Source organism: Pituophis catenifer, unplaced genomic scaffold, assembly GCF_029215685.1.
Source record: "Pituophis catenifer annectens isolate HBS135680 unplaced genomic scaffold, rPitCat1.0.hap2 SCAF_13, whole genome shotgun sequence".
NCBI lineage: Eukaryota > Metazoa > Chordata > Lepidosauria > Squamata > Colubridae > Pituophis > Pituophis catenifer.
The window spans coordinates 1543978-1569913 of record NW_027256893.1 but is presented as its reverse complement, the minus strand read 5'-3'; the positions used below and the strand labels follow the sequence as shown (position 1 = coordinate 1569913).

The 25936-nt window shown below is 47.3% G+C and overlaps 1 protein-coding gene across 2 annotated transcripts in view; it reads right to left on the bottom strand.

Moving 5' to 3' along the window:
• Positions 1 to 391: 391 nt before the first annotated feature.
• The window catches only part of LOC139323394 (fatty acyl-CoA hydrolase precursor, medium chain-like), a 42213-nt gene continuing 16668 nt past the window's right edge, over positions 392 to 25936 (bottom strand). For both annotated transcript variants that reach the window (XM_070952725.1, XM_070952726.1), the window contains 9 exons: positions 22786 to 22890; positions 21903 to 22007; positions 21267 to 21302; positions 7980 to 8120; positions 7799 to 7879; positions 7257 to 7404; positions 4575 to 4706; positions 1573 to 1645; positions 392 to 1002 (listed from right to left, as the gene is read on the bottom strand). In XM_070952725.1, the coding sequence (XP_070808826.1) occupies positions 828 to 1002; positions 1573 to 1645; positions 4575 to 4706; positions 7257 to 7404; positions 7799 to 7879; positions 7980 to 8120; positions 21267 to 21302; positions 21903 to 22007; positions 22786 to 22890 (996 nt within the window). In that variant the 3' untranslated portion in view covers positions 392 to 827. The remainder of the gene's footprint in view (positions 1003 to 1572; positions 1646 to 4574; positions 4707 to 7256; positions 7405 to 7798; positions 7880 to 7979; positions 8121 to 21266; positions 21303 to 21902; positions 22008 to 22785; positions 22891 to 25936) is intronic.

Here is a 25936-nt window from a genome sequence, read left to right as displayed (position 1 = left end):
TTGCAAGTACCTTCGAGGCCTTCAGGAATGAACTCCCTGTCATTGAGCTGCTGAAAAGGTTAGGTTTTCCTTTGATGTTTATGTTGTTCTTCCCTCAAGTAGTAATTTGATATTGTTTTTTGGTCACTTTTTATTTTGGGTGGTATATACACTGATTAAATAAATACATTTGTTTTCAACGTGCCTTAGAGGATTTGTTAAGAATCCTTGCAACCATGATGACTCTTCAAAATCTATGTTGTTCTATGATTTTGAATTTTTGGATGAACCATTTTATTTATACTGTATTGATACTGAAGGAAGCACTGTCAGGTGTGCCTCCATTCAAAACTTAAGAAAGAAAAACCCCAACTCCATGTTTGTAGAGAAAGTACTTTTATTGGTACTGAGTATGAACTGAGTATGAACTGAATGCAGCGAAAGAAAAGCAAAGTCTGAGGCAATTAGCGTGAAAATGACATATTGAAAGCATTGACCTTATTTATTCTATTACTATTGCCAGAGTATTCCGCTGGTTCTACTGAAAATTTCAATTCCTATTCAAAGCTGATAGTTCTAAAGGGTTTCTAGACAGAGCAGGATTATCTTCTTGCAACAATCAAGCTTGTATTATGGAGGCCACTGGTTGCAGCAAGTGATGGGCCTCCCTCAAGAGCCCCACGGCCAACTTCATTTGAGAAGGTGAGGCTAGCTTGCCCTTGGAAGCCAGCGTACACTTGCCCAGTTGAAGAGAGGGGGCCAGACTTGCAACCCAGTGGTGAGTAACCTCTATTGGAGAAATGTTTTCTGTTGCACCAAATTCTGGAATTCATGTGTGGCTGAAGAAATTATAACTCAGTGTGTCCTTTCTCTTTGGTCGCCTTTTCCGGCAGGGTCTTGGTCCAGAAGGCAACAGCTTTCTCTTTCAGTTTTCTTGCCACCTTTTGCTTTAAGTCTATTTCCAGATACTGCTCACTCAGGTCGTATCTGGGCCAGGTCACCAAGCCAGCTCCATTAGGGTCCCTAGAGATGATTGCAAATGATCAATTAGTTCACAGAATCAGTTTGTCCTGTAAAATCTACATTTGGATAAATAGCAAAGGTGGGAAATTTCTTTCCTCACAATCACCAAGATAATCCCTTCCTCGCTTTCACAAATAGAGCTTTATCATTTTTCAAACAATAATAAAATATTCTAGAAACTTGAAACATTTTTCAGAGGCATCTGCTGGAAGCAGTGCATACTTTTCTCCCCAGGCTAACAACATCTAATACAGTTCTGTCAAACTCGCGGCCTGCGGGCCAGATGCGTCACGCTCTGGTCACACCCACACCCGGTTTAGCAAAGGGGGGGAAAGTCCCGATACGTCACGTGACACCGCCGTGACTACATGAGTTTGACAGCCCTGCTCCAATACGACCAGCCTCACTGCTGAAGTCTGAGAGCTCTGGTACCTGGGGAGGTGATGGGTGTCCCCTAGGAGACCATTTAGAGGGGTACATTCTTCATAGCTATTAAGGCCAATTTATACCAGTTGTATAGTCTACCTGACTAGTACATTTATGGACATGTGCAAACACCCTCTGACTTACCCACTGCGAGCAAAATTAGCCCAGTATTTCATAATCACTTTGCTGAGCATTTTATCTTCTTCTGTTGCATTGTCTGCAGGCAGAGATATAAGGATGGCGTCAGCAAAAGAATTACAGCTTTGGATTGTTTAAAAGATAAAAAATAAAATCCAGAAGTAATATCAGCACCTTGAGAATCTCAATAAAATGCAACTTGTTGCCAGGCATGTATTATTACTTCATCAGACTTCTATCGAGAGAGAAGTGTATGAATTCAGAAAGGAACACCTGGAGCCCAGTCAAATCTCCTTACGAGTTAAGAAACAACCAACTAACTGGGAAAATGGCTTTTGGAGAGTGAAATTAGAGTCCTGGCAAAGCTCTGTTATCTCAGCCAGAGAGGTCCTCTATCTGCATCAAAATCTTTTCACGAACATCTTTTCAAGAAAAATATGAATTCCACAATCAAATCCTTTTTTGATGAGAAATACGTGAATTTTGAGTACAGCTTTCAATTGGCATTCTAATTGGCATTCTATACATCCCTACCTGTCTACAGGTAGTCCTCAACTTACAATTGTTCATTTAGTGACCATTCAAAGTTACAAAGGACTGAAAAAAGTGACTTATGACAGTTTTTCACACTTACAACCATTGCAGCATCCCCAAGGTCATGTGATCAAAATTCAGAGGATTGGCAACTGGCTCATCTTTATGACGGTTGCAGTGTCCCAGGGTCACGAGATCACTTTTTGATAAGCAAAGTCAATGGGGAAGCCAGATTCACTTAACCGTCGTGTGACTAGCTGAACAACTGCAGTGATTCACTTAACAACTGGGGCAAGATAGGTCGTAAAATGGGGCAAAATTTACTATGGAAGGCTAAAAGAACAAAGTAGTTTAATCTAGCAAAAAAGCCCGATTGTGTAAAAATGTTCAATAAAAATGTTAATTGAAATTTAATGTAATCAATTTAATTACATTTAACTACTTCTTGCATTATTTTTTTCACACTATAGTCTGTCCAGATTATATCCAATTCTTCTGATCAATGTTGGGCCACAGGTCCTCTATTCTACAGGTGCACCTCCTGAGCTCACCCAGAATTTCTGTTATGGCCTTTAGCTTTGGACAGTCCCGTGGAGGTTCCGTCATGCCAGAAGCTCCTGACTGAGTGACAAGAGAATTTGCCTGTGGTTTAAGAGGGAGTAGAGAAGAGAAGAGCCACCAAAACACTAGCTCCTTCCAAGGGAAGACATGGAGAGAGAAGTAGGTACACCCTGAGCAGCTGATGCTTGCTGAATATGGCTTCAAGGGATTGTGCCAGCAACCTCTTCCTCTTTGTAGAGAGAAGGAAAGAAGAAGAAAAATACTAATCACAAGTTTTACTAGGGCCCGAAGGAACAAAAGGTCTCTACAGCCATATTTTCATTAATGACTCAGATGAACGGAAGGGGATTCTGATGGCAGAAGACAAAAAAATAGGTTCTAACTAGGAAATGGTTCCCTTGCACAGGGTGACCTTGGTGGTGGTGGTGGTGGGTAAATTCCTATGGTGCGGGGGTGGGGGGAGGCTGAGGAATGCATGAGAGCCTTCTGCCATTGGAGCAGAGATACCCATCAAGGCCAAGTTCTTGGAGCTACCAGCTGGCACAGAAAACAAAAGTAATGAATGTGGACAATGAACTGTGGGCGGCTCAGGAGTGAAAAGAGGGTTTTACCTATTTGGTTTTTGCAGAAAACCTCAGAGCTGACTTTGCGTCTGCTGGGCCTAAATGGATCTTTTAACAAAGTTTTAGTCTTGGTAGTTCCTACATGCTATGAGTTTGTTTTTGGGATGTGCCAAATGTGATGGTTGACAAGAGAACTGAGAGGGGCCGTGGTCTTCAGTCCTGGAAGACTGGCCCAGAGAAGAGAGCCTCCCCCCCACCCTTTTGGCTCTCATTGGAGGGAGGCTGGTTCTGCTTCAATCACACACACAAAAAAACCCTTCCGTAATAATGCAACAAAAGAGCTTGTATCACCTAGGAAGGTTCCAGCAAGGCTTGAGCATCTGTCAGGAGACTTAATTGGCAGCCCTAAGTAGCCCTTTCCAATCTATCTGCACTTCTTAGCTGATGTGGTTCTCCATGTTGCAAGTGCCCTTTGTGGGGAGACAGTCTCTAGGATGGATTCTGAGTGGCCCCTTCCTGGGAAACACTTCACCCTGTGATGAGCCCCAGCACCACAGCAAAGGCCAGAGCAAAGTTGAGGAGGAAAAAAGCAACACCACACAACATTTCGAGCCCTGCCAGGAAGAGACAAAGGGATGTCTATGTGCTAATTGTCTCCCATAAGCCCAGGCTAGTACTACCAATACACTGGTTCCGGATAACATAAGTACACAAATTAGTGAGCTAAAGGCAGTGGGAGGCAGTGGCAAAAAAGTTTGCATTATCACCTGCTAGGCATTTCACAAATAATACAAGAAAGTATGATTACTGTCTTGCATGGTGTAGCATTTCATGAACATCTATTCCCACCATGCCTGAAATTATTCTTGACTCAGAATCATTGAATTGGACTGTTAATTCCATTCTGCCTCCACATTAGACAGGAATTGCCCCAGCTGCAGTTTGAACACATCCAGGACTTCTCAGGTCATTGGTTCCACCTTCAAATTGCTCTTGTAAAATTCCCATTTCCCAAATTCTGTCTTAAGACCTTTGCTTGTCCTCTGAAACCCCAGAGAACAGACCGTGGCATTCCTTCGCTCCCCACTGGGCTATTGCAGGCACCATCAGGCCTCTCTTTTCAAGGCCAAATAACCTGCTGACAAGGACCTAGTTTCCTGATCATCATCACTCTTGGTTTCCTTCATCAACCTGGTTTCCTTTGGGCCCATTTTGACAAGGTTGGCCTGCTAACCTTGGAGCAAAAGCTACTGAGAATCCACAAAACGTGGTGGCCCTTCTCTCAGCAGGAATGTGCCCACCACATTCAGGTTGGGCCAGTGCTGAATTCCTGGAACGCTCCAGACTCACCTGTGAAGAAGGGCTTTCCAAAGACAAAGGCAATTTCATCCCCATGATCCACTTTAGCAAAGTCTGGCCTATGGCTGCTGTGTTCACTCGAACGATGCTGCAATTCATAAACATAGGCCGGATAACCAGCATCTGAAAAGACAAGAATGTGGCACAGAGACACCATCTCTTATTCTCCAGGATTTGCTCTACCACAGCCAGACCCCCAGAGACGCCATTCTGGGTGAGGGGGAATGAGGCTGCGGGTAGGAAGATGGCGCACACACAGGGAGCCTATGGATGGGAATGATTGTGCGCAGCTGAACACAGCTTGAGCTGCTTGTGATGCTTTATCTGCTATATATATATATATATATATATATATATATATATATATATATATATATATATATATATCTGGACAAAGAAATTCTGCTGTAACAAAAAGAAGCCTCTTCAAGCCACTTGTCAACCCCTATGACCCTAATATGACTCCAGCCTAAAATTTCCACAGTTTGAGGCAAGCAGGGGATCTCTCTCCTCCTCCTCCTTTTCCAAGAAATTGTTTCAGTGTGCAATTTCTTATCAAAGAAATAAGGTGCCCAATTCAGTGCTCAGAAGGGGCCTCTGCTCATCCTGGCCACAATCTGCCAGACACCTGGATGTGGGGAGAGGGCCTGTAGGGGCTGCAGGAGCTTCCAGGTCTCTGCCCTGACTTGACTGGACCACCCTCGTCCCCAGCTCCTAATCAGCTGTTGAGGGGCAGCATGAGCTGCCTATCCAATTTTCTTGTATGAATGATAGACAGATGCCTGTCAAAACTCACCAGCTCCCCAGCCCCAACCCTGCTTTGCCCTCCTGTATATGTCCATTTTGGGGGATGATTTCCTGCTTGCAAACAACTGCCAGAAAATTGGAGGCTAGCAAACTCCGAAAGTCTGCACCTGAAGGCCAGACAAGGAATAATGGATGGAAACAGTTCAAGAAGAGATTCAACCTGGAAATAAGGAGGAATTTTCTGACAGGGAGAACAATCAACCAATGGAACAGAAGTTGCCTTTGGAAGCTGTGGAAACTTCATCACTTCAGACTTTCAAGAAAAGACTGGACTGCCATTTGTCAGAAATGGTGTAGGGCAAGGGTGAAATTTATTTATTTATTTATTTATTGGTTCTATTTATATGCTGCCCTTTTCCAGAGACTCAGGGTGGCTTACAATGCATTAAGCAATAGCCTTCATACTTTTGTATATACCTGCTTAGTAGGGCTTTCGCCCCCCCCCCAAGCGGTGTTCTTTTTTATATTGCCCACACAAACCGGGTCCTCATTTTACCTACCTCAAAAGGATGGAAGGCTGAGTCAACCTTGAGCCTGGTGAGATTTGAACTTGCAGTAATTCCAGGCAGCTGGTGTTACATAACAGTGCTTTAGTCTGCTGCACTACCAAGGCTCTTAATGCTCCTGGTTTGGACTGGATTGTCCGATCCGGTAGCGATGGTGGTGGGTGGTTCGGAGAACTGGTAGCATGCCCCCATGCCCAGCTGAGCTGCACGACCATCAGAGGCTTTTTTTTTTTTTACTTTTAAAAGCATTTTTTCTACAACCTCTTCAGCTGAAAAAAATGCTTTTAAAAGCCTCTGATGATCCCAGCTGAGTTGCCTGATCGTCAGAGGCTTTTAAAAGGATTTTTTTTACAACCTTTTCGGCCGAAGAGATTGTAGAAAAAATGCTTTTAAAAGTAAAAAAAAAAAAAGTTGGCTATGCCCACCCAGTCACATTAACCCCCCCCAAGCCATGCCCACAGAACCGGTAGTAACAAATTTTACATTTCACCCTTGGTGTAGGGTCTCCTGCTTGAGCAGGGGGTGGTTGGACTAGATGACTTACAAGGTCCCTTCCAACTCTCTTCATCTGTTAATTAAAATCTCTCTCCCTAGATATTTCACTTTATCTTTTCTGGACACTTTCAGAAAAGCAATGCAGGACAGGCAAGCATACAGGCCAGTACTGGGGAAGAGAGCCCCTCCCCTTGCCACCAAACTACAGCAGCCCTTTGACTTGTGGCTTTGAGAACATCAGTAGCATTCTTTTAATTTTTGTTTTTTTGCATAATGCTAATAGCTCAGGCAGAAATAACAAATCAGGGGAAAACACTCTGCTGGAAGCCTGCAGATGGTCCCAAGCAAGCCTACAGGCAGTCCTCAATTTACAACTCTTCCTTTAATGATGGTTCAAAGTTATGATGGCCTTGGAAACATGACTTGCCTTTGCACTTATGACCTTTGTAGCACGGAATAGCAGTTTGGCTCGTTGGCAGCCCACTTGCATTTACTGTCCTTTGGGGCATCTTGAGTCACCTGATCAGTATTAGCAATCTTTACAGCTGGTTTCTGGCCAGCAAGGTCAATTGGGGAAGCTGGCTTTGCCACAGTAAAAACGGTCATAAAATTTGGTCCAGTCACATGAGGACCCACTTTATGACTGTAATTCCAAAGGAATTCCAAAGGAAATTCCAGTACCAACTGCGGTCGCAAGACTACCTATAAAATGTTGCTGCTGGCTTGTTCTTCTGCCTTTGCAACTGGCTGGCTGAAGGGACAGAGGGATTTGATCGAAGAGATTCTGGGAGGGGAGAAGAAACTGATCCTTGTCCTAGATCTCGCTAAGACTGCTCAAACCCAGTTAGTTCCAATAGCAGCTGACCTCGGTGGTGCCTGGCAGTAAGAATGGTTGGAGCAAGGAATACGGCATCCCTCAATAAAGCCAGGAATTGATCTCTGAGTTGTATCGGGTTCTGGAGATCCTGGAGATATTCATCAGCAACCATAGGAAGATCCTGAGGAGCCACACTCTGTAACAGTCAAAGAAAGGTGGGCCATCAATATTGCAGCCACACTCGCTTTCAGGTTTCCAAGAACAATTTCTTGGAAAGCATAGTGTCTACAGAACTTCTTTTATCAGCATTCTGTAAAACCACAAAAAATAAAGAAATCTAAATAAACAAGATAATCATAGTGAGTGTCAAGGATCAAACTCATCACCTTTTCCTGATTTTCCCTAGTGGGCCTGCCTCCCACCCTGCTCCCAAGTCTAGAAGTCCTCAGGAGCTGCGCCTCTCCTAGTACAGTTGGCCACAAAGTCCCTGGAATTCTGTTGCCATGGCTGAAGTCCACAGCGGTCTGAGGGAGAGCAGGAGGGGCTGAGGCTGGCGATAAATTCAGCCGCACCGAGAAAGTGCCTCTTACTGTGAATTGCTCTGAGCTGCGTAGCAGGAGATTCACGGTCTCTTTGTCAAGTCCCTTCGTGAAATCTGGAAACTGGAAAAGCTGGACAGAGTAAAACCAAATGGTTAATTCTGAGTGCAATCAGGAGAGCGGACGCAAAAAGGCAGCGGCAGAGCTTCATCAACAAAGAGAAAAGGCCCACCTGAGGAAGAATCCACCCAAATTCATCGTTATTGACCCCAAGGATGTATGGAAGATTATTGAAGTTTTTTTCTGCTAACAGCTCTCTGGGACTCTTTGGAAAAAATCGACCATCAACTACTGAAGGGGAAAAGATAACATGCTGGAGAGGAAAAAGAAATCAGTTTAACATCTTTTGAAATATTATTTTCATGGAAATCACAATAAATCCCTCCTAAGTTATGGTCAATAGAAATGGAAGAACATTATTAATTTCTGTATATAATTACAATTTTAAATTGCTGTAACTTGAATTCTGCATCTTACAGTCCAATACTGTATTTTTATAAATTCTCACTTTCATTTTTTGGTCACTTTATATAGAACAGTCCTAAATCTGAGATGTGCTTAGTCAGAAGTAACCTTCTGTGAGTTCAGTGGAATTCTCCTTACATCAGAAGACAACTTCAGATTATATAGTCAATTGTTCCCTCCCCCATTTGTGTTCTCTGTTCTTATTGCAGTCTTTCATGTATTTCTTTCTTGGGTGGGGTTTTTCCTTCTAATTTGTCTATTTCTTTCTATCAAATTCCTAATAAATAATTTTTTAAAATGACATTGACAGTAATAAGGCTTGTCAGCCTTGTGAGGTAGCTCCGACAAGAAGGACATTCAGAAGTATGAATCATGCAAGACCGAAAGTGCATCTCCCCCACCACCTTGTCCTTACAGTCCAAGAAATTAGGGAGGGTCCCTTTTGAGGCATCTGCCAGGCCCCATTCCTTTTACAGCTTTAGCTGCTCCTTGTCTGACCAGTGCCTAGTCTGCAGCTCTGCTTCCTGCCTTCCATAGTCTCCTGGACGATGAATTTGCCTTGCTGAAGCTTCAACCTTGCCCTTTCCACTAAGATCTAGGACAACTTGCTGCAGTCAACTTGCTGCAACCTATTTGCCGTGGCCAACTCGTTGCAGGACAACTCGCCACGGAACAATTAAACTTGGGATTAGTTCCTTTTATTATTCATCAAAGCATTACAAAAGCTGGTAGTCATAGGAATGATTTCCTTTGATATGAGAGATAAAATAATGTTGACAAAAATAAAAACACAAAAATAAAAGGAACTAATTGAATCCTGTGGTAAGTTGGCCACAGTGAGTTGGTTGTGGCAAGTTGTCCCACTCCATTCTACTAGGCTACACAGTTGTCTGGTGGAATTTCTCATGTCAAAGAAAACAAATCTCCAAATTGTGTGGGATTGTTTGGCTTTTTCTATGCTTCTTGCTGGAAAGCGTCTTCTCCAATGAACAGACTGCAGACTGTTTCCTCCTTTTATTTTTCAAAAGCCTGAAGAGACTTCTTACTGGATAGTTTTTGAATGGCTGATTGAGGGGTGCTGTTGTCATAACCTCAAATTTGGTAAAACAAAATATCTCACAACATTCTCACAACATTCATGAACTAGTTAAGTATTTCTAGCCCAGCAGTGCTGCTATCTCTAGAGCACATGATAAATTCTGTGGTAGCCTGAAACAGCATTGACTGAACGTTGCTTCATATTCTATTCTGGACACCAAATTTAAGAATGATTCAAAGAAACTGCAGGAGATATACAGAACGGTCTCTCAAACAGAGGGCTAGAAATTAAATCTTACTAAAAGAGACTGGGGAATTTGGTTAGTTTAGCCATGAAGGATGAAACCGGGAGGAATGGTCAAAGAAAAACAATCTTCAAGGGAAAGGCAGATCCATGAAATGCTCCTTCAATTACTGGGGCAGCCTTGTTGAGCCAGAAAGCTAAATAAACCAGGACTGCTTAGTTCTTGGATGGGAGTATCCAGGGTATGAGTCAGACACACCAGCCTCATGTACAGCAGAAGTGTAACTGTGCAGAAGCAATGTCCTTGCCTCTTCAGAGCCTCTGCAGATCCTAAATCAGTGCTGACTTTCCTCAGGATCTGGTCAATGGAGTTTGATTTCAGTGGGATCCTGAGATTCCCCAGAGAAAGGGAGGGGGGGACATCACTGCCATCCATTTAGCTTTGCCTGAGGGGTGTTGATGCTTCTCTGGATTGCTAGACTGGGCAGGATGTACAGTAGGGGTGGGATGGGGGTGCATGGAGTGGTTGGTAAAAAAGTCCAGATGTGTGAGGCGCATGAAGACCAGACCAATTCAACTGATCTTTTTCACCAGGTCCTGCAGGAGCTCCTGATCTGGACACTCCCTGTTATGTAAATAGGTTTGTTTGGCGGGAAGTTTGAACTAATTGACCCTCAGCTGATTGGCTGACCACCACAGCTGCAAGGTATATAAAGGGAGCTGGCTCCCCTGGTCAGTTGCTGGAGTCTCACCATATAATAAAGAGCTGTTGTCACTAACTACTCTGGCTTGCTGCGTCCTCACTCACCCCACTTAACATTGGCGACGAAGGTGGGATTCTGAGGCCAGAAGCAGAGGAGAGCTGACGCCACACTCGAGAGAAAGAGCTGAAGCCACGTCCAGAGAAGGGACCGGAGACCGCAACCGAATCCAGCCAGGCGAGCGAGCGGAGCACAGGAGAATCCCTGAAACGATGTCTGCCTACACCCCGCCAGCGCCTTTCGACCCCAAGGAAGAGAAGTGGGGATCCTACATGTCTCGGTTCGAGTGCTTCATGGTGGCAAACGACATGCAAGGGCTACCGGACGTTCGGAAGAAAGCCCTGTTCCTGAGCCACTGCGGGCCAAGGGTCTTCGACACAGCCGAAGCATTGTCGGAGCCGAATTCGGTCCACAACATTTCCTGGTCGACGCTACAGACCCTGCTGAAAGACCACTATGCACCAACGCCATCGAAGTACGTCCAACGCTTGATAGTACAAGGGTTTAGTGCACCCTGTTATTAACACAGCTGCCTGCAATTTCTGCTGGTTCGAATCTCTCCAAGGCTCAAGGTTGACTCAGCCTTCCATCCTTTCTAAGGTAGGTGAAATGAGGACCCAGTTTGTGGGGGCAATAAGCTGACTTTGTATAAAATATACAAAAGAATGAAGGCTATTGCTTAAAGCATTGTAAGCCGCCCTGAGTCTCCGGAGAAGGGCGGCATATAAATCAAATTAAAAAAAAAAAAAAAAAAAAACGCTATGATTTCCGGCAACGGCTACAGCAGGAGGGCGAATCGATCAGCGAGTACGTCGCTGCCCTGCGTAAGGCCGCAACCCAATGTAAGTACCGAGACCTCGATGAGATGCTCTTAGAGCAACTAATTTGCGGAGTGAGAGATAGCCGGCTCCAGAGAAGGCTGCTTGCGAGGTCAAACCTGACCCTACTCATCGCGCTAGACGAAGCCAGAGCGCAAGAGTCATCAGTAAAGGCCGCCGAGAGATTAAAGAGCTCCCACCTAACCAAGACAACGCAGAAGACGGCGCCAGTGCATCGAGAGGCCGTAAGCACCGCGAGCGAGGGGGAGTCTGAGGAGGAGGTCTACCGCACCGAGCAGTCCCGCACAGCCCGGAGGGAGCCCAGAGACGGATGCTGTCAGCATCAGCTTTCCTGCTTTAGCTGCCATAAGAAACGGGGAGGGATTAGGTATGGAGCAAAGGGGGGGAAGAGAGCAGGAGGGGGTTTGTCTTTGTAGGAGGGGACTTCGTGGGAATCGAAACTGGATTTCAGAAGGGGATGAGCGACCAACTGTCTCGACATTCCTGATGGATGACGCTGCCAGACGTGTTGCCACCTGACCTTTGGAAGACCTTTAGATTGGCTGAGAAAATATAAACACGAGGGGGGGAAGAAGCTTAGTAGATGCATTTCGCGCGTTTTGGTCACTTCCAGCTTTTCACTGGGATGTTAATCTTTTCATATTCAGTAAAAGTACCAAATTCTTCAAAATGCTTGAGTTTGGGGTTTTCTTTCCTGGATACTGAAGGAAGCATACCTGACATTAAGCTGGAAGTCATCTCAGTCATCCCGGACAAAACCCGAGGGGACTGAAAATCCAAAGTATGTCAGATCGAGGGAGTGATGACGAAGGGAAGATGGGGGCAGCGAGTTCAACCGTCCTCCAGTCGGAAAGAGAAACTACAGAATGGCTGGAAAAACTCCGTTTGGAACTGGAGGAAGCTAGATGGTCCAAAGGTGTGGGCAGACTGCCGGACTGGGGGGAGAATCCCCGGGGAGTGACGACTTCCAGACCCCGAAAAAGGGAGGCAGTGTGGATGCAACAGCAGAAGGAACGTCTCATGATAGATCAAGCCTTGCAGCTTATCCGTGATGTGGAAGAAAGCAGAAAAAACCGTGAGTCTTTTGAAACTCCTGTGGAGAAGGGGGAAGCAGACCCCAGGGGGGAGGCCAAAGAGACAGCCTGCGGGGGAGAGGAAGAGTTTGAGGAGGGAACATCCCAGGCTTCGGCAGCTCGAGGAAGAGATGCAGCCGGCCAGAGAACCCCAGCCCTGCAGGCCCCCCCCCCCGCAGACGTAAAAAGCCAAAAATCCCCCCCCTTCCTGGAAAGTTTGATGGAAATCCTAAAACCTTGGGATTTTTCCTGACCCAAGTGTGGAACCACATGCAGGATTGGGGAGAGGACTACGAAACAGATGCGGCTAAAGTCAGAAGCGTTGCGAATGCCCTAGAGGGAGTGGCGGCTGAGTGGATGGTAGTTCTCCACAATAACAACTCCCTCCTGCTGAGAAATTACAACCAGTTCATGAGGGCCCTTAGAAGACGTTTTGAAGACCATTTAGCTGAACGAAAGGCGAGACTCAGAATGAAGAGCATTCAGCAGGGCCGGAGGCCGGTGGCAGAGTATATCCAAGAGTTTCGTGAACTGGCACCTTATATGACAGGCTGGTCAGAAATGGCGCTTTTGGAGAGCTTCAAGGATGGATTGAATGATGAGATATATCGAGATTGCAGGAGCATGGGGGTCCCCGATGATTTGGATAGATGGTACATAGTAGCTGAGGATGTGGAGATCGAGCTGAAACGGAGCGAACTCCGAGGAAGGCGAATGGGGGACCAGTCATCCTCTCTCTACCGTAAGGGGGCGGCCAAGATGACTGGCGGGAAGACCGAATTCAAACCCAAGTCAAAGCCCTTCACCTGTTTCAAATGTGGGAAGGAGGGTCACCGGGCGGCCGAATGTTTCTCCAAACCACCGCCAAAAGCCACCGGGGCCAGCCAAAAGAAAAGCGATAAAATACCCGCCAAAACCCGCGGCACCGCCCTGAAAGGAGAAGTCGTTGAGTTCACTCCCCGGAACCAGCGTGAGTTGGGAACTCCGACCAACGATGACGACAGCGAGACAGACTCCGACTCGGACACCAATGAACGGGTGAGTCACACGGAAGAACCCTTACTCATCCCCGTAGAAGTAAGGGTGCCCTCCACAGGAACTCAAGCGCAATTGTTAGCCCTGTTGGACTCAGGATGCACTAGGTGCATAATTAGCCCCAAAGTAGTGGAGGAAATGGGACTGAGACTGAAAACTTTAAAAAGACCCATTGCATTTTGTCAATTAGATGGGTCGATTGCAGGGGGGGGCCCAGCTAGTTTTATGACCGAACCCCTTGAACTACAGTTGGGGAATCATATAGAAAAGCTCAGCTTTATCGTAGCACCTGGCATGGAAAGGCCCCTAATTCTAGGACTGCCTTGGCTTCGTAAATGGAACCCACGAGTAAATTGGAAAACGGGGGTCCTGCGCATCCGTACGGCAGAACCACCTCCGGAAAAGGAAGGCCCCTCCCTAAGGGACGACGTAAGACCAGAAGGGGCCGCAGTAGCCATTAACTATATTGAGGGAGAAGAGAAAATTCCAAAGGAATATTGGGACCTCAAGGAAGTGTTTAGTGAAAAAGCGTCTGATAATCTGCCTCCCCACAGGGCCACTGACTGCACCATTGAAATACTCCCAGGGGTGAAGCTTCCCAAACCAAAAATATACCCCATGACACCTCGAGAATTGGAGGAATTGCGGAATTTAATTGACAAAAACTTAGAACGGGGATTTATCGAACGAGCCAAACCCAAGGTAGCAGCGCCAGTAATGTTCCGCGAAAAGAAAGATGGATCCTTCAGATTAGTTGTTGATTATAGAAACATGAACGCCATTTGCGTGGAAAATGTCTATCCCCTCCCACTTATGAAGGACATGTTGGCCCATTTAGGAAAGGGAAAATTTTTTACCAAACTTGATTTAAGAGAGGCATACTACCGAGTGAGAATAAAAGAGGGAGATGAATGGAAGACAGCATTTAATTGCCCACTGGGGTGTTTCCAATTTAGAGTACTCCCTTTTGGACTACAGGGGGCCCCGGCCGTATTCATGCAGTTGATCAACGAAGTGTTGCATGAGCATCTATATAAGGGGGTGTTGGTCTATTTGGACGATATTCTAATTTATTCTGACAACATGGCCGACCATATAAGATTGGTTCGAGCGGTCTTGAATAAACTCAGAGCAGCTGAACTCTATGCTAAACTTTCTAAATGTGAATTCCATCAAGACAAAATCGACTATCTTGGATATCGTATATCGCATGAGGGAATAGAGATGGACCCGGAAAAGGTCCGGGCAGTAATGGAATGGGCCGCACCACGCACCCGTAAACAGTTACAGAGTTTCTTAGGGTTTGCTAACTTTTATAGACAATTTATCCCCTCTTTCGCAAAAATCGCACTGCCAATTACAAACTTGCTCAAAACCAAAGGGGAAATAAAACCCAAACCCTCGAAACCACTAGAATGGACTATGGACTGTCAGGCCGCTTTCGAAAAACTGAAACAGTTGTTTGCAGCTGAACCTGTGCTCAAACACCCCGACATAGAACAACCTTTTGTAATACAAGCGGATGCTAGCGACGTTGCCATAGGAGCGATACTCTTGCAAAAGAATGAGAATGGAATATTACAACCTTGTGCTTACACATCCCGTAAACTATCTGAAACAGAAAGGAGATGGGCCATATGGGAGAAGGAAGCGTTTGCAGTTAGATGGGCGCTGTTAACATGGAGACAATTTTTAGAAGGGGCAAAACATCCTTTCGAGGTGTGGACTGACCATAAGAATCTAGAAGCATTAAAAACACCACGCAAATTGTCACCCAAACAGGCACGCTGGGCCCAACATTTCAAGCGTTTCAATTTCACTTTACGTTACCTTCCTGGGGGAAAAAATTTCATGGCAGACGCACTTTCCAGATTACCACAGTACAACAGCATAAAGAAGGAACTGGTTCAACCAATGCTCCCCTTAACGCAATTGGCAACACCTGTCACTACCAGAGCGCAGAGTAAAACCGATCCAGAACTCTCAGGGGATTTACTCGAAAAGTTACGAGAAGCACTAAAAGCTGACGAGTGGTTTAAAATCCACTCGAATGAATGCACACTTCGCGATGGACTAGCTTGGGTTGGATCAAAATTGTATGTTCCGGCCACATTAAGACCAACCGTATTGCAATATGCGCATGATGCCAAAGCCGCAGGACACTTTGCGTTTGTCAAAACTTTACATCTTGTTAAGAGACAGTTTTGGTGGCCTGCACTAAAAAAGGACATACAGGCATATGTGGCTAGCTGTCCAGTATGTGCCTCGGCTAAAAGACCTCCAGGAAAATCCCCTGGATTACTGCAAAGTGTGGCTAGACCGAACGCCCCATGGAAGGAAATATCTATGGATTTTGTGGTGGACTTACCCGACAGTGAGGGCTGCACTGTCATTTGGGTAGTAACTGATTTGTTTTCCAAACAAGTACATTTCATACCTTGCTCAAAGATCCCTTCAGCAAAAACCCTCGCAAAATTATTTATTCGGCAGATTTACCGACTACATGGGTCTCCGAAAAGAATAATTTCTGATAGGGGTGTGCAATTTACTTCCAGGTTCTGGAGAGAATTTTTAAGATTGATAGGCTCCGCACAGGGGTTGAGTTCCAGTCACCACCCTCAGACAAATGGTGCTTGTGAAAGAACCAATGGGGTGCTCGAACAATACCTTAGGTGTTACGTGAATTACCAGCAGGACAATTGGGTAGACTTGTTGCCATTTGCAGAAGTGGCGTATAACAATTCTGTGCATAGTAGCACCGGATTCACCCCTTTTAAGGTTGCATCGGGCCAGGATTTTGTACCCATTCCCGAGTTACCTCAAGATGATCCCCAAAATCCCTCTTTGATAGATTGGATGGAACAATTAAGGAGCACCTGGACAGTGACTCGGAAGGCATTAGATGAGGCACACCGAGCTCATAAGGCACAAGCCGATAAGAAAAGGTCCCCAGCTCACATTTACAAAGTGGGGGATAAAGTCTATTTGTCTACCAAATACTTACAAACCACCCAGAAGTCAAAAAAGCTGGGGCCTAAGTATGTAGGACCATTCCGGGTGATTAGACTGATAAATCCAGTGACAGTTGAATTAGAATTACCAAAAACCTTGAGACGGATACATCCTGTATTTCATGTTAGTTTATTGAAACCTGAACACTCATCTCCCCTAAGGGTTGATCATAGCAACCCCCCAATTCCCATCCTCATAGAAGGGGAGCAACATTTTGAGGTTAAGGAAATCTTGGACTCTAGAAAACACCATGGTAAAGTCCAATATCTGATTGCCTGGAAACATTTTCCACTATCTCAGGCTGAATGGGTGAATAAACGGGATGTCCGAGCTCCCAAGAAAGTACAACAGTTCTATGCCAAATACCCTGATAAACCTTGATCATTGTATATATTCTGTTTCTCTTTCTCTTTTTCCTTTTAATTAGGACTAACGTCTCTTCTGCAAGAGGGGCCGAATGTCAGCATCAGCTTTCCTGCTTTAGCTGCCATAAGAAACGGGGAGGGATTAGGTATGGAGCAAAGGGGGGGAAGAGAGCAGGAGGGGGTTTGTCTTTGTAGGAGGGGACTTCGTGGGAATCGAAACTGGATTTCAGAAGGGGATGAGCGACCAACTGTCTCGACATTCCTGATGGATGACGCTGCCAGACGTGTTGCCACCTGACCTTTGGAAGACCTTTAGATTGGCTGAGAAAATATAAACACGAGGGGGGGAAGAAGCTTAGTAGATGCATTTCGCGCGTTTTGGTCACTTCCAGCTTTTCACTGGGATGTTAATCTTTTCATATTCAGTAAAAGTACCAAATTCTTCAAAATGCTTGAGTTTGGGGTTTTCTTTCCTGGATACTGAAGGAAGCATACCTGACAGATGCGCCAGCTGCGGAGGGTCCCACTCACGACAAAACTGTAAGTTCAGGGATGCCGTTTGCCGTTCCTGCGAGAAGAGGGGCCACATCGCGAGGGTCTGCAGATCGAAGGCACACCAAAGCTACAGACCACGTGGCCAATCTGCCCAATCCGAGACGGCGCCACACCGAAGGCCCAACAGGGATGGCGGAAACCGGAAGGGCGCGAAATTTGAAGACGCTGGGGCCTACACCATACGCATCGCACAGACCTGCACCTCACCCGGAGAAAAGACCTACACCACGGTCGAGATCGAGGGACGGGAGTGCCAGATGGAGATAGACACGGGATCACCAATATCCATCATGTCTTGGGAGAATCTGAAGAAAACCATCCCCAGCGTACACAAGCGACAACTCCAGCCACAGCAACACAGACTGAAGGATTACCAAGGGAACCGCATACCCATCGAAGGCAGAGGCGAGTTCCAAGTCCAGTACGGGGAGTTTACCGAGAAACTGCCCCTCACCATCGTCAGCGACAACCTCCCCAGCCTCCTGGGCATGGACTGGTTCAGGGCCCTAGGCATGGGATTCACCGGAGTGCGGAACGTTCGAAGCACCCTGAAGGAAGACCTGATGCAGGAATTCCAGGACGTGTTCGACGAAAGGCTTGGCAAGTATGTGGGGACCCCGATTTCGTTTAATCTAGACCCCAATATTGCACCCATCCGGTTAAAGCCTAGGCGGGTACCATTTGCCCTGAAGCCCAAAATAGACATTGAACTGGACAAATTAATCAAGCAAGGGGTGCTCGTTCCAGTCGACCACGCCAAATGGGAGACCCCAATCGTTACACCGGTCAAGCCGGATGGGTCAGTGCGCATATGTGCCGATTATAAATGCACAATTAATAAGGCCCTGCAGCAGAGCGCCTATCCAGTGCCCGTCGTTCACCACCTATTGCATTCCCTGGGCCCCGGCAAGATTTTCGCGAAACTCGATCTTGCGCAGGCGTACCAGCAGCTGCCAGTAGATGGCGCTACCGCAGAAGCACAGACTATCGTAACCCACAGAGGGGCTTTCAAGTGCACCCGCCTGCAATTCGGAGTAAGCGTGGCCCCCGGACTGTTCCAAAGTACCATGGAGCGGCTACTACAGGGGATCCCCGGGGTGGTGCCCTATTTCGATGACGTGCTCATCACCGCCGACAATGAGCACCAGCTAAGAGAAAGGCTGAGGGAGGTGTTAAGGAAATTCAGGGACGCAGGACTCAGATTAAAACGCAACAAATGCATGATCGCAGTCCCCTCAGTCGAATTCCTTGGATACAGGGTTGATGGCACTGGCATCCACCCCACAGAAAGCAAGATCAGGGCAATCCAAGAAGCACCCACCCCCAAAGACAAGGCAGAGCTACAGGCCTTTCTGGGACTATTAAACTTTTACGCCATCTTTCTAAAAGACAAGGCAACAGTGGCAGAACCCCTACATAGACTGTTAACCAAAAAAGCCACCTGGAATTGGGGGAAGGCTGAAGACAGGGCATTCGCCGGCATTAAAAAACTGCTGTCAGCCGAGAGTTTTCTAATTCAGTACAACGCAACGCTTCCCCTTGTTCTAGCATGTGACGCATCCCCGTTCGGGGTGGGAGCCGACCTGAGCCACAGACTCCCGAATGGCCTAGAGGCGCCCATCGCATACTACTCCCGAACCCTATCAAGTGCCGAGCGAAATTACAGCCAGCTCGACAAAGAGGCCCTAGCCGCCGTTTCGGGAGTGAAGAAATTCCACAAGTACTTGTTCGGGAGAGACTTTGAATTGATCACAGACCATCGCCCGCTCCTGGGTCTCCTCGCGGGAGATCGACCAACCCCGGCAGCACTTTCGCCCAGGATGACACGCTGGGCCATTTTCCTCGCAGCATACTCTTATCGCCTGGTACACCGACCAGGGGCGGACATGGGCAACGCGGACGCACTCAGCCGATGCCCACTACCCGACAGTTTAGAAGACCCCACACCCGGCATCCCCATCCTGCTGATAGACGCTTTGGACTCTGGGCCCACCACATCAGCCGAGGTTGCGAAAGCCTCAACCAAAGACCACGTGATCCGGACAGTCGCAAGTTGGGTTATGAGGGGGTGGCCGGAAAGGATTGGGAACGGGGAATTTAAACCATTCGCGGGAAAACGGGACGAGTTGACAATGCAAGGGGGTTGTTTACTATGGGGCGATCGGGTTGTTATTCCTTCACGCTTAAGGGAAAAGTTTCTAACGTTGTTGCATGAGGGGCACCCCGGGATTGTAAGAATGAAGGGGCTAGCCAGGAGCTACGTCTGGTGGCCCAGCATGGATGCAGACATTACCGAGTGGGTGGGGAAATGCCAGCCCTGCCAAGAGTCCAGATCAGACCCGCCAACGGCACCCGTGAGAGAGTGGGAAAGACCCCAGGGACCCTGGTCCAGAATACATATTGACTTTGCAGGCCCCTTCCATGGACAGACCTTCATGGTCGTCGTAGACGCATTCTCCAAATGGTTGGAGATCAAGCTAATGAAGGCCACTACCACCGACGCAACCATTAGAGAGCTAAGACAATTATTCGCCACACATGGGTTACCGGACATCCTAGTGTCAGATAACGGGCCACAGTTCACCGCAACACAGTTCGAGGGTTACTTAGCGGGACTTGGGATCAGACACGTCCTTTCTGCCCCGTTTCATCCGGCTAGTAACGGACAGGCTGAGAGATTTGTTAGATCAGCAAAGGAGGCCCTTTCTCGTTTAAGCCCCGGGGACTGGCAGGAAAGGGTAGACAAGTTCCTAATAGCTCAGCACTCCACACCCTGTACAGCCACGGGCCGAAGTCCGGCCGAACTATTAATGGGGCGGAAACTCCGGGGAATACTAGATAGACTCAACCCCAATTACTCCCCAGAGGTATTCAAGGGGGGAGAGAGGAAACTTAGAGAGTTCACAATAGGAACACCGGTACACGCCAGAAACTATGGACAGGGCCCACTCTGGGAAGCAGGAACAATCACAGAAATCACAGGCCCCAAGTCATACCGGGTAGACATGGGGGACGGGAGAGTTTGGCGCAGACACATTGACCAATTAAGAAAACGAGTAACCACAAACACCGACGATACATTAGACGACCCCATCTCCGACCACGACTACCAACCAGAGGCACAAACCACTAGCCCAGATAGAGCGGAGGACTTAGCTGAGGATCCTGGTATCCAGCGCCACCCCATCGAGGTAGTCCCAGCAGCCGAAGAAGTCGCCGCCCACGAGGAGGTTCCGGAGGCCTCATTGGCGGAGCAGGGAGAAACAGAAAGTCCCTCCGACCTGCTCGACGCCGCCCCACCGACTGAACTGCGCAGGTCAACTAGGACTCGTACACGCCCTAGTCACCTGAGAGACTTTGTATGCAAATAACACCCCAAGTGACTTCTGGGAGGGGAGGAGTGTTATGTAAATAGGTTTGTTTGGCGGGAAGTTTGAACTAACTGACCCTCAGCTGATTGGCTGACCACCACAGCTGCAAGGTATATAAAGGGAGCTGGCTCCCCTGGTCAGTTGCTGGAGTCTCACCATATAATAAAGAGCTGTTGTCACTAACTACTCTGGCTTGCTGCATCCTCACTCACCCCACTTAACACTCCCCAACAATGATTCCCAAAAAGGGGTTTAGATCTTCCACAGCCTTGGAAGAAAAGGTTGCTCAGCAACACCATGACGTAAGAAAGACAGAGGAAAGTTTGGATAATTAATGAAGAAGGTTACTCTGGGTAGAAGTAGCTAGCCAAGAAAAAGCCAGGCCAACATTTGAGCCTCTCCAGAATATGGAGGCCAATATGGGCATCTGCTTGGCTATGCCCTATTTGGCCAGGCGAAATCAGGTTTCTCCTGCAAGGGAAAGCAGTTCAACTACAGAAAAAGTTCCCCTGGGTGCGGGAGGAATTTACACTATCAATGTTGTTATCTTATTGTACATCTTGAATTACCTCTCCTGTTCTGGTGAAAAGGAGTTTTCTAGGTTTGATCTACTTTGGATTTGCTCGGAGCATTTTCCTGATGGAGAAGGTCTACCCTGTTGCTTCCTGCCTCCTTTTGATGAGGCAAGTGCTTGAACTCACCTGTTCTTCTCCACCTAGATGCAGCCGGGTAAAATCCTGCAATCACAGTAGAAAGCAGATCAGTTAAGGATGAACAGCTCCAGGGGAAGGTCCTGCAGCAGCCTTGCGGAAAATAATAGGACAGCCTCCTCTGTCTACACTTTATGATCATTACTCTTTATACATAATCAAAAATAAGTATGATTCTCAATCGACTGAATGACATGAAATGATCTTGAACATGATTCCACTGCCCCCGCCCCCACTGGGACCACAACAGCCATGGCCATGGCAACCCCCCTGAACTGTCCTTGAAAAAGAAATGGACAGCGATGAGGTCTGCTGGGTCTTGTGCAACCCAGTTGGGTCTTCATTAAGAGCTGATCAGTGCTATCAGGAGCCTCTCTGTGAGGCCTGCAGGACCTGCTTGCGGTGATCAGCAGAAGAGGAAGAGAGTCCTGGGGTCTTGGCGCCCAGGGTGTGTGTTCGGAGCTTCACCCAGTATACACAGGAGACGGGTGGGGCTTCTACAGCACCATTGTGACCACCATCTGCTGCCCACACCCGGCAGACCAACTTCTATTTTGATAAGATGAGGACCAATCCCTCCCTCTTCCTCTCCAGAAAGGATCACAATGCATTGCAGGGGCCTCTTACCATCTTCAGAGTAGCCAATAAGATTTCACTCTCTGTTTTCCCCCTGAGGCAGCGAACCATCTCAGCCGAACTGGAGGTAGGGCAGCTAATCGATTCAGCAATTTTCTGCAATCCAGACCAACAATTCAGTTTTAATAAATGTAATAAGAAGCAGGTCATCCTGCAATAGTTCTTCATCTGGCATTTGGAAAATTGAAGGTGCAGGAGGTCTTTTAAGGAAGAGGGAGGAAGGCTCTTCTGGCTGCCTATCTAAACTGGGCTCAAAGCCTTGGTAGTACAGTGGTCTAAGGCACCCTGTTATTAAGCTGGTTATTAAGACCAGCTGCCTGCAATTACTGCAGGTTCGAATCTCGCCAAGGCTCAAGGTTGACTCAGCCTTCCATCCTTTCTAAGGTAGGTAAATTGAGGACCCAGTTGTGGGGGCAATAAGCTGACTTTGTATAAATATACAAAAGGATGAAGGCTATTGTTGAGCACATTGTAAGCCGCCCTGAGTCTCCGGAGAAGGGCGGCATATAAATCAAATTAAAACAAAAAAAAAAGCCAGTGGATAAAATTTGCAGAGCAGAATGATTTAAAAGCACGCTTCATTCTATTTGTGCTCCAATAGTAAGTTTGAAACAAATAATTGTGCAGCTGTTTAGAAACATCTGGCTGAAGGTGGCATCAGCCAGCTAATGGCCATGTAATGGAGCAGGTGCACATACTGCATCTCCAAGTCTCCAGTGGCCCCAGGGCACCCCAGCTGCTTTGCTCCAGAGAATCCTCAGGAGAGGCCAGGGGAACCCCCTTCTCCTACATGTCTTCTTCCTCTTTTCATCTTCCCTTGGAAAAAAAATTCCCAGATCCAGAGCAATTGCTGTCTTGCTTTTCCAAAACTCACCTTAGCCTGCTTTTCTGGATGGGCATGGAACATCACGTCTGTTATGGCAACAGCACTTTCTGAAATCGCTTTGTGGAACAAGCCTTTGGACAGAGGGGATAACACCTGGCCAGGGAGGAAAGCAAGAGCCTTGGTAGTACAGTGGTCTAAAGCACCCTGTTATTAAGACCAGCTGCCTGCAATTACTGCAGGTTCGAATCTCGCCAGGCTCAAGGTTGACTCAGCCTTCCATCCTTTCTAAGGTAGGTAAATTGAGGACCCAGTTGTGGGGGCAATAAGCTGACTTTGTATAAATATACAAAAAGGATGAAGGCTATTGCTTAGCGCATTGTAAGCCGCCCTGAGTCTCCGGAGAAGGGCGGCATATAAATCAAATTAAAAAAAAAAAAAAGAGCCACTTTTTTCAATCAACCCATTGCATCACCCAATAACTGTATTGGTTTTGCTCTGACTGTATTTGGCAAGAGATTATCCAATCAATTTGCTTCAATCATTAGTGTCAAGATTGAACCACTTTGCTTCTTTCGAACCGTATCGCTATTCAACATGCCAATGAATTGCGGGGAGGGAAGGGTGGAATGGAAAGCTGAGATTTTCTGCACGGATCATGAGAGCCTGGAAACCATCAAGGTCACCACTGCAGGTGCTTGAGAAGGAGGTGGATTGTTCCCATTACAAAAGGACAACCCATAATTGGACAATGTGAACACCCAAGGGAAGCTATTGTTTAACTAAGAAAGCATTTGTATGAGGAAAACCAGAGATGGTTTTGATTCTTCAATACCAAAATGGTGTATCCGATAAAATCCAATACTTTTTATTTATTTATTTTATTTATTAGATTTTTATACCGCCCCCTCTCCCGAAGGACTCGGGGCGGTGAACAGCCAAAGTTAAAAACATACAATATAAACAATTAAAATACGTTTAAAACAGAATTAAATCTAAAATGGCTCCCCAATTTAAAATGCCTTACCCATACCCCTATAAAAAGACGAATTTAAAATTTAAAAATTTAAAATTTCCACATTTAAAAAGGGGGAAGATTTAGGCCAGGCCAGCTTGATAAAATAGAAAAGTCTTAAGCGCGCGGCGGAAGGTGCGCAGATCCGGGATCCTACGTATCTCCGGGGGGAGCTCGTTCCAAATCGTAGGTGCCCCCACAGAGAAGGCTCTCCCCCTAGGGGCCGACAGCCGACATTGTTTGGCCGACGGCACCCGGAGGAGCCGCTCTCTATGGGAGCGTACTGGCCGGTGGGAGGCTATTGGTGGTAGCAGGCGGTCCCGTAAATAACCAGGTCCTAAGCCATGGAGCGCTTTAAAGGTGATAACCAGAACCTTAAAGCGCACTCGGAAGACCACCGGGAGCCAGTGCAGCTCGCGCAGGAGAGGTGTCACATGGGAACTCCATGTCGCTCCCATCACCACCCGCGCGGCCGCACTCTGCGCCAGTTGGAGCCTCCGAGTGCACCTCAAGGGGAGCCCCATGTAGAGAGCGTTGCAGTAATCCAGACGAGAAGTAATGAGGGCATGAGTGACTGTGTGTAGGGAGTCCCGATCTAGATAGGGACGCAACTGACGGATCAGGCGAACCTGATGAAAAATCCTCCCGGACACGGCCGTCACATGCTCTTCTAACGACAGCCGTGAATCCAGGAGGACACCCAAGTTGCGAGCCCTATCCGTGGGGGCCAATGATTCGCCCCCAATAGTCAGCGATGGCATTAGCTGACTATATCGGGACGTCGGAAACCACAGCCACTCGGTCTTGGATGGGTTGAGCCTGAGCCTGTTCCTCCCCATCCAGATCCGTACGGCCTCCAGGCACTGGGATATCACTTCAAGGGCATCGTTGGGGTGGTCCAACGTTCCGTTTTGGGAATTCAATGCTCCCGAGAGTGTTTACTTCTTTTGGGTCTGCTAGTCGGACCATTGACAGTTAACTGTACAAAAGACCCTGCCTCTGAAAAAGTCACTCATTCACATGTTACTTTTTAAAGTCTTGACAGTTAATTCATGCTTTGTTAATCTACCCAAAATTGCATTTTAAATTATGGTTTTAACATTGCTACATTGAGTTCTTATTATTAATACAAGCAATATAATAATTTGCAATTGTCAGTTGCCACCTTAGTCTTGCTTGTACTTCACTGCTATGCAGTGACAGACTGCTATGAACTGTGGGGAGGGGGAACTGTGGGGAGGGGAACTGTGGGGAGGGGGAATGAAGGGGAAATGCTTGGGGAAACAAAAGTTAAGTTATGTTGAGAATGTTATCTGGGATGAGTTTGATCCTGTGACCCCTGAGGACGTGGACAGGATTCTGGGTAGACTGAACGCGACCACTTGTTTATTGGACCCGTGTCCTTCCTGGTTAGTACTGGCTTCCCGGGAAGTGACATGAGGCTGGCTCCAGGGGATTATAAACGCTTCGCTGGGTGAGGGTGACTTTTCCACTGCCTTGAAAGAGGCGGTGGTGAGGCCTCTCCTCAAGAAGCCTTCCCTGGACCCGGCAATGTTGGTAAATTATCGTCCGGTCTCCAACCTTCGCTTCGTGGCGAAGGTTGTTGAGAGTGTGGTCGCGCAACAGCTTCCCCAGCACCTGGATGAAACAACGTATCTGGATCCGTTCCAGTCAGGCTTCAGGCCCGGGTACAGCATGGAAACGGCATTGGTCGCGTTGGTTGATGATCTCTGGAGGGCTCGGGACAGGGGGTGCTCCTCTGTCCTGGTCCTGTTAGATCTCTCAGCGGCTTTTGATACCATCGACCATGGTATCATGCTGCACCGGTTGGAAGAGTTAGGGGTGGGAGGCACTGTGTTGCGGTGGTTCTCCTCCTTTCTCTCTGACCGGTCGCAATCTGTGTTGACAGGGGGACAGAGGTCAACCCCGAGGCCCCTCATATGTGGGGTGCCGCAAGGGTCGGTCCTCTCGCCTCTCCTGTTCAACATTTATGTGAAGCCGCTGGGCGAGATCATCCGTGGTTTCGGGGTGGAGTACCATCAGTACGCTGACGACACCCAGCTGTACATCTCCACCCCGGATCACCCCAAGGATGCCCTTGAAGTGATGTCCTGGTGCCTGGAGGCCGTACGGATCTGGATGGAGAGGAACAGGCTCAGGCTCAACCCATCCAAGACCGAGTGGCTG